General features: G+C 49.2%; 1 protein-coding gene across 3 annotated transcripts in view; it reads right to left on the bottom strand.

Moving 5' to 3' along the window:
* Positions 1-1,318: 1,318 nt before the first annotated feature.
* The window catches only part of CUL9 (cullin 9), a 171,862-nt gene continuing 157,308 nt past the window's right edge, over positions 1,319-15,872 (bottom strand). For all 3 annotated transcript variants that reach the window (XM_073671636.1, XM_073671638.1, XM_073671637.1), the window contains exon 40: positions 1,319-1,926. In XM_073671636.1, coding sequence (XP_073527737.1) covers positions 1,704-1,926 — 223 coding nt within the window. In that variant the 3' untranslated portion in view covers positions 1,319-1,703. The remainder of the gene's footprint in view (positions 1,927-15,872) is intronic.

Below are 15,872 nucleotides of genomic sequence, written 5' to 3'. Positions count from 1 at the left end.
TCGAGACTGTGGGTTGAAACAATATTTCTTCTATGTTACGACTACTTGAACAAATGCCGTTTTATTACATTTGATGTTGCCGATGATTCTTGGATCTTCAGTCTCCTTTATTCAATCACATGAAAGATTTCATCAACAAAGAAAGTTTTAAAAATGATTCCAGGTGGACGATAAGGGGGTGATGGCACGAGCAGCCCACCCGGAGGCCGTAGACACGATCCTGATGGAGAAACGATCGGAGCTGGAATAACACGAGCTTCTAGGCTTCAGCCCCAAGTTCCATAAAACCAAGAACATTTGACCTTTTCAGTGGATGGAGCAGATTGTATTTTTGATTTCATTTTAGGATTCCCCGCACAGCAGATCTGGTCGTTCTTACATTTACAGCACCGGATGGAAACTACATCCATTGAGCCCCTTAAAGACAGAGATTGGGGCAGGAAGGGATGAAATACTGGTCTACACAAAGGTGATCTGAAGTGAAGATGAGGGCGTTCTAGAAGGCATAGAATATGCAGGTGCTTGTAGGCTGGTGCCGGAGATGTGGACAGGACAGGTCCACTCTATGGTGGTGTCGTCTCGGCTTCCATGGCAGCTAAGGTGGCGGGACAGGAAGAGCCCGCAGCAGGGGACGGGAAGAGCCCGCAGCAGGGGACAGCAGGTACGATGCTGCCAGGTATCAGTCCTTCCCTGGTGCGCTATAACATGCAGTTATACTGTCAATAGACACTGCCCCTCGCAGGCAATCTCTGCTCGCTCGTCCACCCCACAAATCGCAGACTCTGCTCGCTCGTCCACCCCACAAAGCGCACACTCTGCTCGCTCGTCCACCCCACAAATGGCACTCTGCTCGCTCGTCCACCCCACAAATGGCGCACACTGCTCGCTCGTCCACCCCACAAATGGCACACTCTGCTCGCTCGTCCACCACACGGATCGCAGACTCTGCTCGCTCGTCCACCACACGGATCGCAGACTCTGCTCGCTCGTCCACCACACGGATCGCAGAGACTGCTCGCTCGTCCACCCCACAAATCGCAGACTCTGCTCGCTCATCCACCCCACAAATCGCAGACTCTGCTCGCTCGTCCACCCCACAAATCGCAGACTCTGCTCGCTCGTCCACCCCACAAATGGCAGACTCTGCTCGCTCCTCCACCAGACAAATCGCAGACTCTGCTCGCTCCTCCACCAGACAAATCGCAGACTCCGCTCGCTCGTCCACCCCACAAATTGCAGACTCTGCTCGCTCGTCCACCCCACAAATGGCAGACTCTGCTCGCTCGTCCACCCCACAAATCAGAGACTGACGCTCCGGTGACAGCTTAACTGCAACTTTAATAAACAAGCTCAACATATTTTTCGAGGAAGCTGCAGAGAATTCTGGCTGCACCGCCTCACGCCAACCTTTACCCCCCATACTTTACCCGCCACAGGCACCAACCTCCAGTAACGGTTAACAGTGGGGTGTCACAATGAAACAGAAAATAAACAGGATTAATAAAAATAACTCTTAATTATAAATATAAAGGTTTATAGAATTCCAGCGTCGTCATCTGGACCGGAGGCAATTAGTGAATTATCGGGAATTAACCGCGCAACGCTCAACGTGATCACCCCCCAGGCACATGGGCGAGGGGCGCAGGGAGAAATGTAAAAAGTGGCTTATGTGAGAGCACCCCACCACTGAAACGAAGAGGGGGTCAATTGTAGACTTCTCCATCATAATCCTCAAAGATGAAGGAGTCGGGATCCAGGTTTTCAGAATCATAATCTTCATCGTAGGAGTCTACATCCTCGTCATATTCTTCAATCCAGTCTGTAACATAGTTGGGACCCTCGGGAACATAATCTTCATCCTCCTCATCATCATCATCCTCCTGCTCACCAGCAGTATCCACAGAGTCAGAGGCATCGTCAGTATTACTGCGGAGGGGAGAGAGGGGACGTTATTATCAAGCATTAGATCAGCCACAGGAGATAGGTCATCAGCACCAAGGCCACACGGGATATGTCCACCATCAATACCGGCCAGGCCCCACAAGATATGTCCGACATCAATATCGACCGGGCCCCACCGAGTATCTCCGACATCAATACCGGCCAGGCCCCACCAGATATGTCCGACATCAATACCAACCGGGCCACACCAGATATGTCCGCCATCCATACCGGCTGGGCACCACTGGACATGTCCTGCATCAATACTAGCCGGGTCCAGACGGCCATCAATACCAGCCAGGCCCCACCGAATATGTCCGACATCAATACCAACCGGGCCACACCAGATATGTCCGCCATCTATACCGGCCAGGCCCCACCGAATATGTCCGACATCAATACCGACCGGGCGACACCAGATATGTCCGCCATCCTTACCGGCCAGGCCCCACCGAATATGTCCGACATCAATACCAACCGGGCCACACCAGATATGTCCGCCATCTATACCGGCCAGGCCCCACCGAATATGTCCGACATCAATACCGACCGGGCCACACCAGATATGTCCGCCATCCTTACCGGCCAGCCCCCACCGAATATGTCCGACATCAATACCAACCGGGCCACACCAGATATGTCCGCCATCTATACCGGGCAGGCCCCACCGAATATGTCCGACATCAATACCGACCGGGCCACACCAGATATGTCCTCCATCCTTACCGGCCAGCCCCCACCGAATATGTCCGACATCAATACCGACCGGGCCACACCAGATATGTCCGCCATCCTTACCGGCCAGCCCCCACCGAATATGTCTTCCATTAACAATGTTTATGAAAATTTTAATTTTTTTAATAACCCTTTTACCGAGTGAAGGAAATGCCCGGTATTTTTATAGCTGTGACGTTAAACTTGGATATGAATTATTTTTCCAGCCACGATTCAGCGGTTTCAGGCGGTCGTAGGACGCTGCCGCCCCCCATCATGGACGCAGTGGACTCCGCGTGGATTGAGGTCACATCGGTAAGTTATAAAGGAGAAGTCAAGAAACCAAAATATTTACATGATTTTCAGTGCAAGTGAAAAATTACGACCTATTCCTCCGATCAGTGATCGCGGCCTCTACTAAGCGATGATATCACGACAAACGGACGGTAAATGGCTGCAGCGGTCACGAGTCCCAGCGCCGAGCGGTCATTGCTGCAGTGAGGTAGGTGATCCGGCTAAGAAGGATTGGTGAGGAATTGCTCCTTTTATTTAATTAACCGATTTTAAGTGGTAGGTAAGAGAAAAAAAACTATTTTCTCACCGGATAACATCTTTCCGTTGCACGGAGCGGCCATTCATGGATGGAGCTCGTGGCCCTGATGCCGGTTCACCAGTAGTCTTTGCAAGGTCACGATTACAGCGAGAATATTCCACAAGACCCCCCCACCCCTCCCCCTTGTAAACCGGGAACACCCCACGAGACCTGCGGTATACCGGAAACACCCCACGAGGCCCGCCATATACTGGGAGCACCCCACAAGACCCGCTGTATACGGGGAACACCCCCACAAGACCCACTGTATACCAGGAACACCCCACAAGACCTGCCGTATACGGGGAACACCCCACAAGACCCGCCGTATACGGGGAACACCCCACAAGACCTGGCATATACGGGGAACACCCCACAAGGCCTGCCGTATGCCGGGAACACCCCCACAAGGCCTGCCGTATGCCGGAACCACCCGAGACCTGACGTATACCGGAAACACCCCCCAAAAGACCTGCCGTATACCGGGAACACCCCACAAGACCTGACGTATACCGGAAACACCCGAGACCTGACGTATACCGGAAACACCCCCCACAAGACCTGACGTATACCGGAAACACCCCCCACAAGACCTGCCGTATACGGGGAACACCCCACAAGACCTGCCGTATACGGGGAACACCCCACAAGACCTGCCGTATACAGGGAACACCCCACAAGACCCGCCGTATACGGGGAACACCCCACAAGACCCGCCGTATACGGGGAACACCCCCACAAGACCCGCCGTATACGGGGAACACCCCACAAGACCCGCCGTATACGGGGAACACCCCACAAGACCCGCCGTATACGGGGAACACCCCACAAGACCCGCCGTATACGGGGAACACCCCACAAGACCCGCCGTATACGGGGAACACCCCACAAGACCTGACGTATACCGGAAACACCCGAGACCTGACGTATACCGGAAACACCCGAGACCTGACGTATACCGGAAACACCCGAGACCTGACGTATACCGGAAACACCCGAGACCTGACGTATACCGGAAACACCCGAGACCTGACGTATACCGGAAACACCCGAGACCTGACGTATACCGGAAACACCCGAGACCTGACGTATACCGGAAACACCCGAGACCTGACGTATACCGGAAACACCCGAGACCTGACGTATACCGGAAACACCCCCCACAAGACCTGACGTATACCGGAAACACCCCCCACAAGACCTGCCGTATACGGGGAACACCCCACAAGGCCTGCCGTATACCGGAACCACCCGAGACCTGACGTATACCGGATACACCCCCCAAAAGACCTGCCGTATACCGGGAACACCCCACAAGACCCGCTGTATACGGGGAACACCCCCACAAGACCCACTGTATACCAGGAACACCCCACAAGACCTGCCGTATACGGGGAACACCCCACAAGACCCGCCGTATACGGGGAACACCCCACAAGACCCGCCGTATACGGGGAACACCCCACAAGACCCGCCGTATACGGGGAACACCCCACAAGACCCGCCGTATACGGGGAACACCCCACAAGACCCGCCGTATACCGGGAACACCCCCACAAGACCCGCCGTATATGGGGAACACCCCCACAAGACCCGCCATATACGGGGAACACCCCACAAGACCCGCCGTATACGGGGAACACCCCCACAAGACCTGCCGTATACAGGGAACACCCGACAAGACCTGCCGTATACCGGGAACACCCGACAAGACCTGCCGTATACCGGGAACACCCGACAAGACCTGCCGTATACCGGGAACACCCGACAAGACCTGCCGTATACCGGGAACACCCGACAAGACCTGCCGTATACCGGGAACACCCGACAAGACCTGCCGTATACCGGGAACACCCCACAAGACCTGCCGTATACGGGGAACACCCCACAAGACCTGCCGTATACGGGGAACACCCCACAAGACCTGCCGTATACGGGGAACACCCCACAAGACCTGCCGTATACGGGGAACACCCCACAAGACCTGCCGTATACGGGGAACACCCCACAAGACCTACCGTATACGGGGAACACCCCACAAGACCTACCGTATACGGGGAACACCCCACAAGACCTGCCGTATACGGGGAACACCCCACAAGACCTGCCGTATACGGGGAACACCCCACAAGACCTGCAGTATACAGGGAACACCCCATATGACCTGCCATATACGGGGAACACCCCACAAGACCTGCCGTATACGGGGAACACCCCACAAGACCTGCCGTATACCGGGAACACCCCACAAGACCTGCCGTATACGGGGAACACCCCACAAGACCTGCCGTATACGGGGAACACCCCACAAGACCTGCCGTATACGGGGGAACACCCCACAAGACCTACCGTATACGGGGAACACCCCACAAGACCTGCCGTATACGGGGAACACCCCACAAGACCTGCAGTATACAGGGAACACCTCATATGACCTGCCATTTGGGAAATACTCTGAGCAGATTGACTAGACATCGCTATTTAGTTGGTGTCCGTCAGATTCTTGCATCTATACAAGAACTTGAGCCACTGGCGGATGATACAGAACACAACGTGTTGGCAGCGACTGCAGATAACGGCGATTTCTGCCCAAGGCGCATAAAATACATTGTATAAATAAATCAAAAAACGCTGTACTCGCATATAAAAAGAGTCGGAGTAGAACCCGATGTTTCAATCGAACAAAAATGCCCTTTAACTATGATACAGTGGATAAAAAAAAGTCTACACGCCTCAATAAAATCCCAGGTTTCTGTCATGCAAAAAAAAATCTTAAGAATCATTTCAGAACATTTCCCCTTTAATGTCGCCTATAATCTGTACAAATCCATTGAGAAATAAACTGAAATCATTATGAGGAAATAAAAATAACAAAACTACAAATATTGTGGTTGCATAAGTGTGAGCACCCTCTTATAACGGGGGCTGTGGTTGTGCTCAGAATCAGTTGATCACATTCCTCCCATGTTACACGCGCTCGGCAGCCGTCATTTACAGCGATTCTGATTAACCCCAGAGGAAGCGTTGCTGCTCTAGAAGGATTTTCCTGACATTTTCTGGCCTGTAAACAGCTGACAACACAGCAAACACCGCCGTAAACAGCTGACAACACAGCAAACACCGTCGTAAACAGCTGACAACACAGCAAACACCGCCGTAAACAGCTGACAACACAGCAAACACCACCGTAAACACCACCGTAAACAGCTGACAACACAGCAAACACCGTCGTAAACAGCTGACAACACAGCAAACACCGCCGTAAACAGCTGACAACACAGCAAACACCACCGTAAACACCACCGTAAACAGCTGACAACACAGCAAACACCAGAGTTAATTTCAGATGACAATTCTGTCCTGTGCCACATTTGGACACACAGTGGGGAAAATAAGTATTTGATCCACTGCCGAGTTTCCACACCTACAGAGAATGGAGGGGTCTGTAATATTTATCGTAGGTCACTTCACCTGTGAGAGACAGAATATTAAATAAAATCCAGAAAATCACATTGTATGATTTTTACATAATTAATTAGCATTTTATTGCATGAAATAAGTATTTAATCACCGACTAACCAGCAAGAATTCTGGCTCTCACAGACCTGTTAGTTTTCTTTAAGAAACTCTCCTACTCTGCACTCATTACCTGTATAAAAGACATCGGTCCACACACTCAATCACACTCCAACCTCTCCACCATGGCCAAGACCAAAGAGCTGTCTAAGGACACCAGGGACAAAATTGTAGACCTGCACAAGGCTGGGATGGGCTACAGGACAAAAGGCAAGCAGCTTGGTGAGAAGGCAACAACTGATGGCACAATTATTAGAAATTGGAAGCAACACAAAATGACTGTCAATCTTCCTTGGTCTGGGGCTTCATGCAAGATCTCGCCTCGTGGGGTAAGGATGTTTCTGAGAAAGGTCAGGAATCAGCCCAAAACTACACGGGAGGACCTGGTCAATGTCCTGAAGAGAGCTGGGACCACAGTCTCAAACATTACCGTTAGTAACACACTACACCGTCATGGATTAAAATCCTGCAGGATATGCAAGGTCCCCCTGCTCACGCCAGCAAATGTCCATTCCTGTTTGAAGTTTACCAATTAGCATCTAGATGATCCAGAGGAGGCATGGGAGAAGGTAATGTGGTCAGATGAGACCAAAATAGAACTTTTTGGTATCAACTCCACTCGCCGTGTTTGGAGGAAGAAGGAGGATGAGTACAACCCCAAAAAACACCGTCCCAACCGTGAAGCATGGTGGGGGAAACATCATACTTTGGGGGTGCTTTTCTGCAAAAAGGAGAGAACGACTGCATCGTATTGAAGGGAGGATGGATGGGGTCATGTATCGCAAGGTTTTTTAACAACCTCCTTTCCTCAGTCAGAGCATTGAAGATGGGTCGTGGCTGGGTCTTCCAGCATGACAATGACCTGAAACACACAGCCAGGGCTAAGGAGCGGCTCCATAAGAAGGATTCCAAGGTCCTGGCGTGGCGTAGCCAGTCTCTGGACCTGAACCCAATAGAAAATCTTTGGAGGGAGCTGAAACTCAATATTGCCCAGCGACAGCCTCGAAACCTGAAACATCTGGAGAAGATCTGTATGGAGGAGGGAGCCAAAATCCCTGCTGCAGTCTGTGCAAACCTGGTCAAGAACTACAGGAAACGTCTGATCTCTGCAACTGTAACAAAGGTTTCTGCACCAAATATTAAGTTCTGTTTTTCTATTGTATCAAATACTTATTTCATGCAATAAAATGCAAATTAATTCTGTAACAATCATACAATGGGATTTTCTGGTTTTTATTCTTAGATTCTGTCTCTCACAGGTGAAGTGACCGACGATAAAAATTACAGATCTCTCCATTCTTTGTAGGTGGGAAAACTTGCAAAATTGTCAGTGGAACAAATACTTATTTTCCCCACTGTATATCTTCAAATATGGAACAAAGCCGTCGGAAACTGACTTCAAAGTTTGGAGAATCCAGCCAAGACAACACTAATAACTTGGAGTTGAAAGAATTAATGACCTGCCTGGAAAATAATCTCCATCCCGGAGCGGAGGAGCCGATGAGATAAAAGTATCTACAACATCTATCTATACAAATAACAATGTAAAGGTTAGTTTGTTCAAAATCTTAAATCTCTGAAAGTTCTTCACCGATTGCTTTGAAATTTTGACACAATGTTGCATTCGAATACAGGCATGTTTTTATATACCTACTATGTTTTTATATACCCGCTGCTGGACGTAAAAGCAACAGTGATAGGGGGGTGTTACGAGCCCAGTCCCCGGCATTCTCTTATTATTAAACCCTTCTCCCTCTCCTCCATTCGCCCCAGCCGCTGCCTGCGCTCTGCTCCTTTTGTGTCCCCCGTGGGGGTTGAGGGGGAAGGGAATGACGAGGCCGTCTGTTTGAGAACGAAAGACGCTGCTGCTCATCACCACCACCGCCTGAGGCGGCCGCCTCTGCTCTCCGGCACCGCTGCGGCTTCTTCTTTTCTGGCAGGTGAGTCTTATTTCCGACTGCGCAACAACAAGTGGGGAAGGGAGGGAAGGAAAGAGGGAGGCTACACGGAGAGGCGCAGGCCGCGGCCTCCGCTCTGGATGCTGAGCTGGGCCCGAACATCGCAACAGTGGGCGGATAGTGTGTGAGTGCAAATACCACTGCGCCACCGGCAGGAGCGGCGCTGTGATCTGGCCGGTACCGGCCCGGGACATGTCAAGCGGACCACCCCCTCCTCCTCTGCTGCCGCCTGCCTTCATCTCTGCACCCCCTCCTGTCACATTACCTCTGTATTAGGGAAATGCATAACTAGCAATCCCTGACATGACCGGCTCCATTGTGACAACTGATAGCAAGTACCGACCTCTGTAGTGACCTGTGCAGAGTACAGGCTGCCACCATGCCTGCCTGATGGGCACAACTCTCAACAGTGCCAGCATTGCCCAGACTGAGCCGCAGCAACGCGAGGCCGGGTACAGCTAGTACATTGATAAATAAGTGCTCACTCGGGGATTGAGGATCAAAAGATCCTCTCATATTTCTTCTGAGTCATTTTAGGATGAATGGAATAAAATCCTCTCTAAATGTTCATTGGAATAAAATGTGAAGATTTTATCTATTTTTTTCCTTGTGATGATCAACTTTACTTTTCTTGGACTAATTTCCTGGTGATCAGCAGCATCTGAACCGGCACCAAAGCGCAAAGGACGGATGTACTGCACGGAGACCATTCACTGTGTACATACAGGATATGTCATGTATTATACTGCAGAGCTGCACTCACTATTCTGCTGGTGGAATCACTGTGTATATACATTACATTACTGATCCTGAGTTACCTCCTGTATTATACTCCAGAGCTGCACTCACTATTCTGCTGGTGGAATCACTGTGTACATACATTACATTACTGATCCTGAGTTACATCCTGTATTATACTCCAGAGCTGCACTCACTATTCTGCTGGTGGAATCACTGTGTACATACATTACATTACTGATCCTGAGTTACATCCTGTATTATACTCCAGAGCTGCACTCACTATTCTGCTGGTGCAGTCACTGTGTACATACATTACATTACTGATCCTGATTTACCTCCTGTATTATACTCCAGAGCTGCACTCACTATTCTGCTGGTGCAGTCACTGTGTACATACATTACATTACTGATCCTGAGTTACATCCTGTATTATACTCCAGAGCTGCACTCACTATTCTGCTGGTGCAGTCACTGTGTACATACATTACATTACTGATCCTGAGTTACCTCCTGTATTATACTCCAGAGCTGCACTCACTATTCTGCTGGTGCAGTCACTGTGTACATACATTACTGATCCTGAGTTACATCCTGTATTATACTCCAGAGCTGCACTCACTATTCTGCTGGTACAGTCACTGTGTACATACATTACATTACTGATCCTGAGTTACATCCTGTATTATACCCCAGAGCTGCACTCACTATTCTGCTGGTGCAGTCACTGTGTACATACATTACATTACTGATCCTGAGTTACCTCCTGTATTATACCCCAGAGCTGCACTCACTATTCTGCTGGTGCAGTCACTGTGTACATACATTACATTACTGATCCTGAGTTACCTCCTGTATTATACCCCAGAGCTGCACTCACTATTCTGTTGGTGCAGTCACTGTGTACATACATTACATTACTGATCCTGAGTTACATCCTGTATTATACTCCAGAGCTGCACTCACTATTCTGCTGGTGCAGTCACTGTGTACATACATTACATTACTGATCCTGAGTTACCTCCTGTATTATACTCCAGAGCTGCACTCACTATTCTGCTGGTGCAGTCACTGTGTACATACATTACATTACTGATCCTGAGTTACATCCTGTATTATACTCCAGAGCTGCACTCACTATTCTGCTGGTACAGTCACTGTGTACATACATTACATTACTGATCCTGAGTTTCCTCCTGTATTATACCCCAGAGCTGCACTCACTATTCTGCTGGTGCAGTCACTGTGTACATACATTACTGATCCTGAGTTACCTCCTGTATTATACTCCAGAGCTGCACTCACTATTCTGCTGGTGCAGTCACTGTGTACATACATTACATTACTGATCCTGAGTTACCTCCTGTATTATACTCCAGAGCTGCACTCACTATTCTGCTGGTGCAGTCACTGTGTACATACATTACTGATCCTGAGTTACCTCCTGTATTATACTCCAGAGCTGCACTCACTATTCTGCTGGTGCAGTCACTGTGTACATACATTACATTACTGATCCTGAGTTACCTCCTGTATTATACCCAGAGCTGCACTCACTATTCTGCTGGTGCAGTCACTGTGTACATACATTACATTACTGATCCTGAGTTACCTCCTGTATTATACTCCAGAGCTGCACTCACTATTCTGCTGGTGCAGTCACTGTGTACATACATTACATTACTGATCCTGAGTTACCTCCTGTATTATACTCCAGAGCTGCACTCACTATTCTGCTGGTGCAGTCACTGTGTACATACATTACATTACTGATCCTGAGTTACATCCTGTATTATACTCCAGAGCTGCACTCACTATTCTGCTGGTACAGTCACTGTGTACATACATTACATTACTGATCCTGAGTTTCCTCCTGTATTATACCCCAGAGCTGCACTCACTATTCTGCTGGTGCAGTCACTGTGTACATACATTACTGATCCTGAGTTACCTCCTGTATTATATTCCAGAGCTGCACTCACTATTCTGCTGGTGCAGTCACTGTGTACATACATTACATTACTGATCCTGAGTTACCTCCTGTATTATACTCCAGAGCTGCACTCACTATTCTGCTGGTGCAGTCACTGTGTACATACATTACATTACTGATCCTGAGTTACCTCCTGTATTATACTCCAGAGCTGCACTCACTATTCTGCTGGTGCAGTCACTGTGTACATACATTACATTACTGATCCTGAGTTACCTCCTGTATTATACCCAGAGCTGCACTCACTATTCTGCTGGTGCAGTCACTGTGTACATACATTACATTACTGATCCTGAGTTACCTCCTGTATTATCCTCCAGAGCTGCACTCAATATTCTGCTGGTGCAGTCACTGTGTACATACATTACATTACTGATCCTGAGTTACATCCTGTATTATACCCCAGAGCTGCACTCACTATTCTGCTGGTGCAGTCACTGTGTACATACATTACATTACTGATCCTGAGTTACATCCTGTATTATACTCCAGAGCTGCACTCACTATTCTGCTGGTGCAGTCACTGTGTACATACATTACATTACTGATCCTGAGTTACCTCCTGCATTATACCCCAGAGCTGCACTCACTATTCTGCTGGTGCAGTCACTGTGTACATACATTACTGATCCTGAGTTACCTCCTGTATTATACTCCAGAGCTGCACTCACTATTCTGCTGGTGCAGTCACTGTGTACATACATTACATTACTGATCCTGAGTTACATCCTGTATTATACTCCAGAGCTGCACTCACTATTCTGCTGGTGGAGTCACTGTGTACAAACATTACATTACTGATCCTGAGTTACATCCTGTATTATACTCCAGAGCTGCACTCACTATTCTGCTGGTGCAGTCACTGTGTACATACATTACATTACTGATCCTGAGTTACATCCTGTATTATACTCCAGAGCTGCACTCACTATTCTGCTGGTGTAGTCACTGTGTACATACATTACTGATCCTGAGTTACATCCTGTATTATCCTCCAGAGCTGCACTCACTATTCTGCTGGTGCAGTCACTGTGTACATACATTACATTACTGATCCTGAGTTACATCCTGTATTATACCCCAGAGCTGCACTCACTATTCTGCTGGTGCAGTCACTGTATATACATTACATTACTGATCCTGAGTTACATCCTGTATTATCCTCCAGAGCTGCACTCACTATTCTGCTGGTGCAGTCACTGTGTACATACATTACATTACTGATCCTGAGTTACATCCTGTATTATACTCCAGAGCTGCACTCACTATTCTGCTGGTGCAGTCACTGTGTACATACATTACATTACTGATCCGGAGTTACATCCTGTATTATACTCCAGAGCTGCACTCACTATTCTGCTGGTGCAGTCACTGTGTACACACATTACATTACTGATCCTGAGTTACACCCTGTATTATACTCCAGAGCTGCACTCACTATTCTGCTGGTGCAGTCACTGTGTACATACATTACATTACTGATCCTGAGTTACATCCTGTATTATACTCCAGAGCTGTGCTCACTATTCTGCTGGTGCAGTCACTGTGTACATACATTACATTACTGATCCTGAGTTACCTCCTGTATTATACTCCAGAGCTGCACTCACTATTCTGCTGGTGGAGTCACTGTGTACATACATTACATTACTGATCCTGAGTTACATCCTGTATTATACTCCAGAGCTGCACTCACTATTCTGTTGTGTACAGACGAGGAGAACAACGGTGTCACAACGTGCCGTAACCGTACAGACGAGGAGAACAACGGTGTCACAAAATGCCGTAACCGTACAGACAAGGAGAATAACAGTGTCACAACGTGCCGTAACCGTTCAGACAAGAACGGTGTCACAACGTGCCGTAACAGTTCAGACGAGAACGGTGTCACAATGTGCCGTAAACGTACAGACGAGGAGAACAACGGTGTCACAACGTGCCGTAACATTACAGACGAGGAGAACAACGGTGTCACAACGTGCTGTAACCGTACAGACGAGAAGAACAACGGTGTCACAACGTGCCGTAACCGTACAGACGAGAAGAACAACGGTGTCACAACGTGCCGTAACCGTACAGACGAGGAGAACAACGGTGTCACAACGTGCCGTAACCGTACAGACGAGGAGAACAACGGTGTCACAACGTGCCATAACCGTACAGACGAGGAGAACAACGGTGTCACAACGTGCCGTAACCGTACAGACGAGAACAGTGTCACAACGTGCCGTAACCGTACAGACGAGAACGGTGTCACAACGTGCCGTAACCGTACAGACGAGAACGGTGTCACAATGTGCCGCAACCGTACAGACGAGAAGAACAACGGTGTCACAATGTGCTGTAACCGTACAGACGAGGAGAACAACGGTGTCACAACGTGCCGCAACCGTACAGACGAGAAGAACAACGGTGTCACAATGTGCCGTAACCGTTCAGACGAGAACGGTGTGACAATGTGCCGCAACCGTACAGACGAGAAGAACAACGGTGTCACAACGTGCCATAACCGTACAGACGAGGAGAACAACGGTGTCACAACGTGCCATAACCGTACAGACGAGGAGAACAACGGTGTCACAACGTGCCGTAACCGTACAGACGAGAACGGTGTCACAACGTGCCGTAACCGTACAGATGAGAACGGTGTCACAACGTGCCGTAACCGTACAGACGAGAACGGTGTCACAATGTGCCGCAACCGTATAGACGAGAACAACGGTGTCACAATGTGCTGTAACCGTACAGACGAGGAGAACAACGTTGTCACAACGTGCCGTAACAGTACAGACAAGGAGAATAACGGTGTCACAACGTGCCGCAACCGTACAGACGAGAAGAACAACGGTGTCACAACGTGCTGTAACCGTACAGACGAGGAGAACAACGGTGTCACAACGTGCCGTAACAGTACAGACAAGGAGAATAACGGTGTCACAACGTGCCGCAACCGTACAGAAGAGAAGAACAACGGTGTCACAATGTGCCGTAACCGTTCAGACAAGAACGGTGTCACAATGTGCCGCAACCGTACAGACGAGAAGAACAACGGTGTCACAACGTGCCATAACCGTACAGACGAGGAGAACAACGGTGTCACAACGTGCCGTAACCGTACAGACAAGGAGAATAACGGTGTCACAATGTGCCATAACCGTACAGACGAGAACGGTGTCACAATGTGCCGTAACCGTACAGACAAGGAGAATAACAGTGTCACAACGTGCCGTAACCGTACAGACGAGGAGAACAACGGTGTCACAATGTGCCGTAACCGTACAGACAAGGAGAATAACGGTGTCACAACGTGCCATAACCGTACAGACGAGGAGAACAATGGTGTCACAACGTGCCATAACCGTACAGACGAGAACAACGGTGTCACAACGTGCCGTAACCATACAGACGAGGAGAACAACGGTGTCACAACGTGCCGTAACCGTACAGACAAGAACGGTGTCACAACGTGCCGTAACAGTTCAGACGAGAACGGTGTCACAATGTGCCGTAACCGTACAGACAAGGAGAATAACAGTGTCACAACGTGCCGTAACCGTACAGACGAGGAGAACAACGGTGTCACAATGTGCCGTAACCGTACAGACAAGGAGAATAACGGTGTCACAACGTGCCATAACCGTACAGACGAGGAGAACAATGGTGTCACAACGTGCCATAACCGTACAGACGAGGAGAACAACGGTGTCACAACGTGCCATAACCGTACAGACGAGAACAACGGTGTCACAACGTGCCGTAACCATACAGACGAGGAGAACAACGGTGTCACAACGTGCCGTAACCGTACAGACAAGAACGGTGTCACAACGTGCCGTAACAGTTCAGACGAGAACGGTGTCACAATGTGCCGCAACCGTACAGACGAGAAGAACAACGGTGTCACAACGTGCCGTAACCGTACAGACGAGGAGAACAACGGTGTCACAACGTGCCATAACCGTACAGACGAGGAGAACAACGGTGTCACAACGTGCCGTAACCGTACAGACGAGAACGGTGTCACAACGTGCCGTAACCGTACAGACGAGAACGGTGTCACAATGTGCCGCAACTGTACAGACGAGAAGAACAACGGTGTCACAATGTGCCGTAACCGTTCAGACGAGAACGGTGTCACAATGTGCCGCAACCGTACAGACAAGGAGAATAACAGTGTCACAACGTGCCGTAACCGTACAGACGAGGAGAACAACGGTGTCACAATGTGCCGTAACCGTACAGACAAGGAGAATAACGGTGTCACAACGTGCCATAACCGTACAGACGAGGAGAACAATGGTGTCACAACGTGCCATAACCGTACAGACGAGAACAACGGTGTCACAACGTGCCGTAACCA

Source organism: Phyllobates terribilis, unplaced genomic scaffold, assembly GCF_046119375.1.
Source record: "Phyllobates terribilis strain yellow unplaced genomic scaffold, ASM4611937v1 Scaffold_3__8_contigs__length_932513732, whole genome shotgun sequence".
Taxonomy (NCBI): domain Eukaryota; kingdom Metazoa; phylum Chordata; class Amphibia; order Anura; family Dendrobatidae; genus Phyllobates; species Phyllobates terribilis.
The sequence above is the reverse complement of the archived record's forward strand: the minus strand, read 5'-3'. Positions and strand labels throughout refer to the sequence as shown.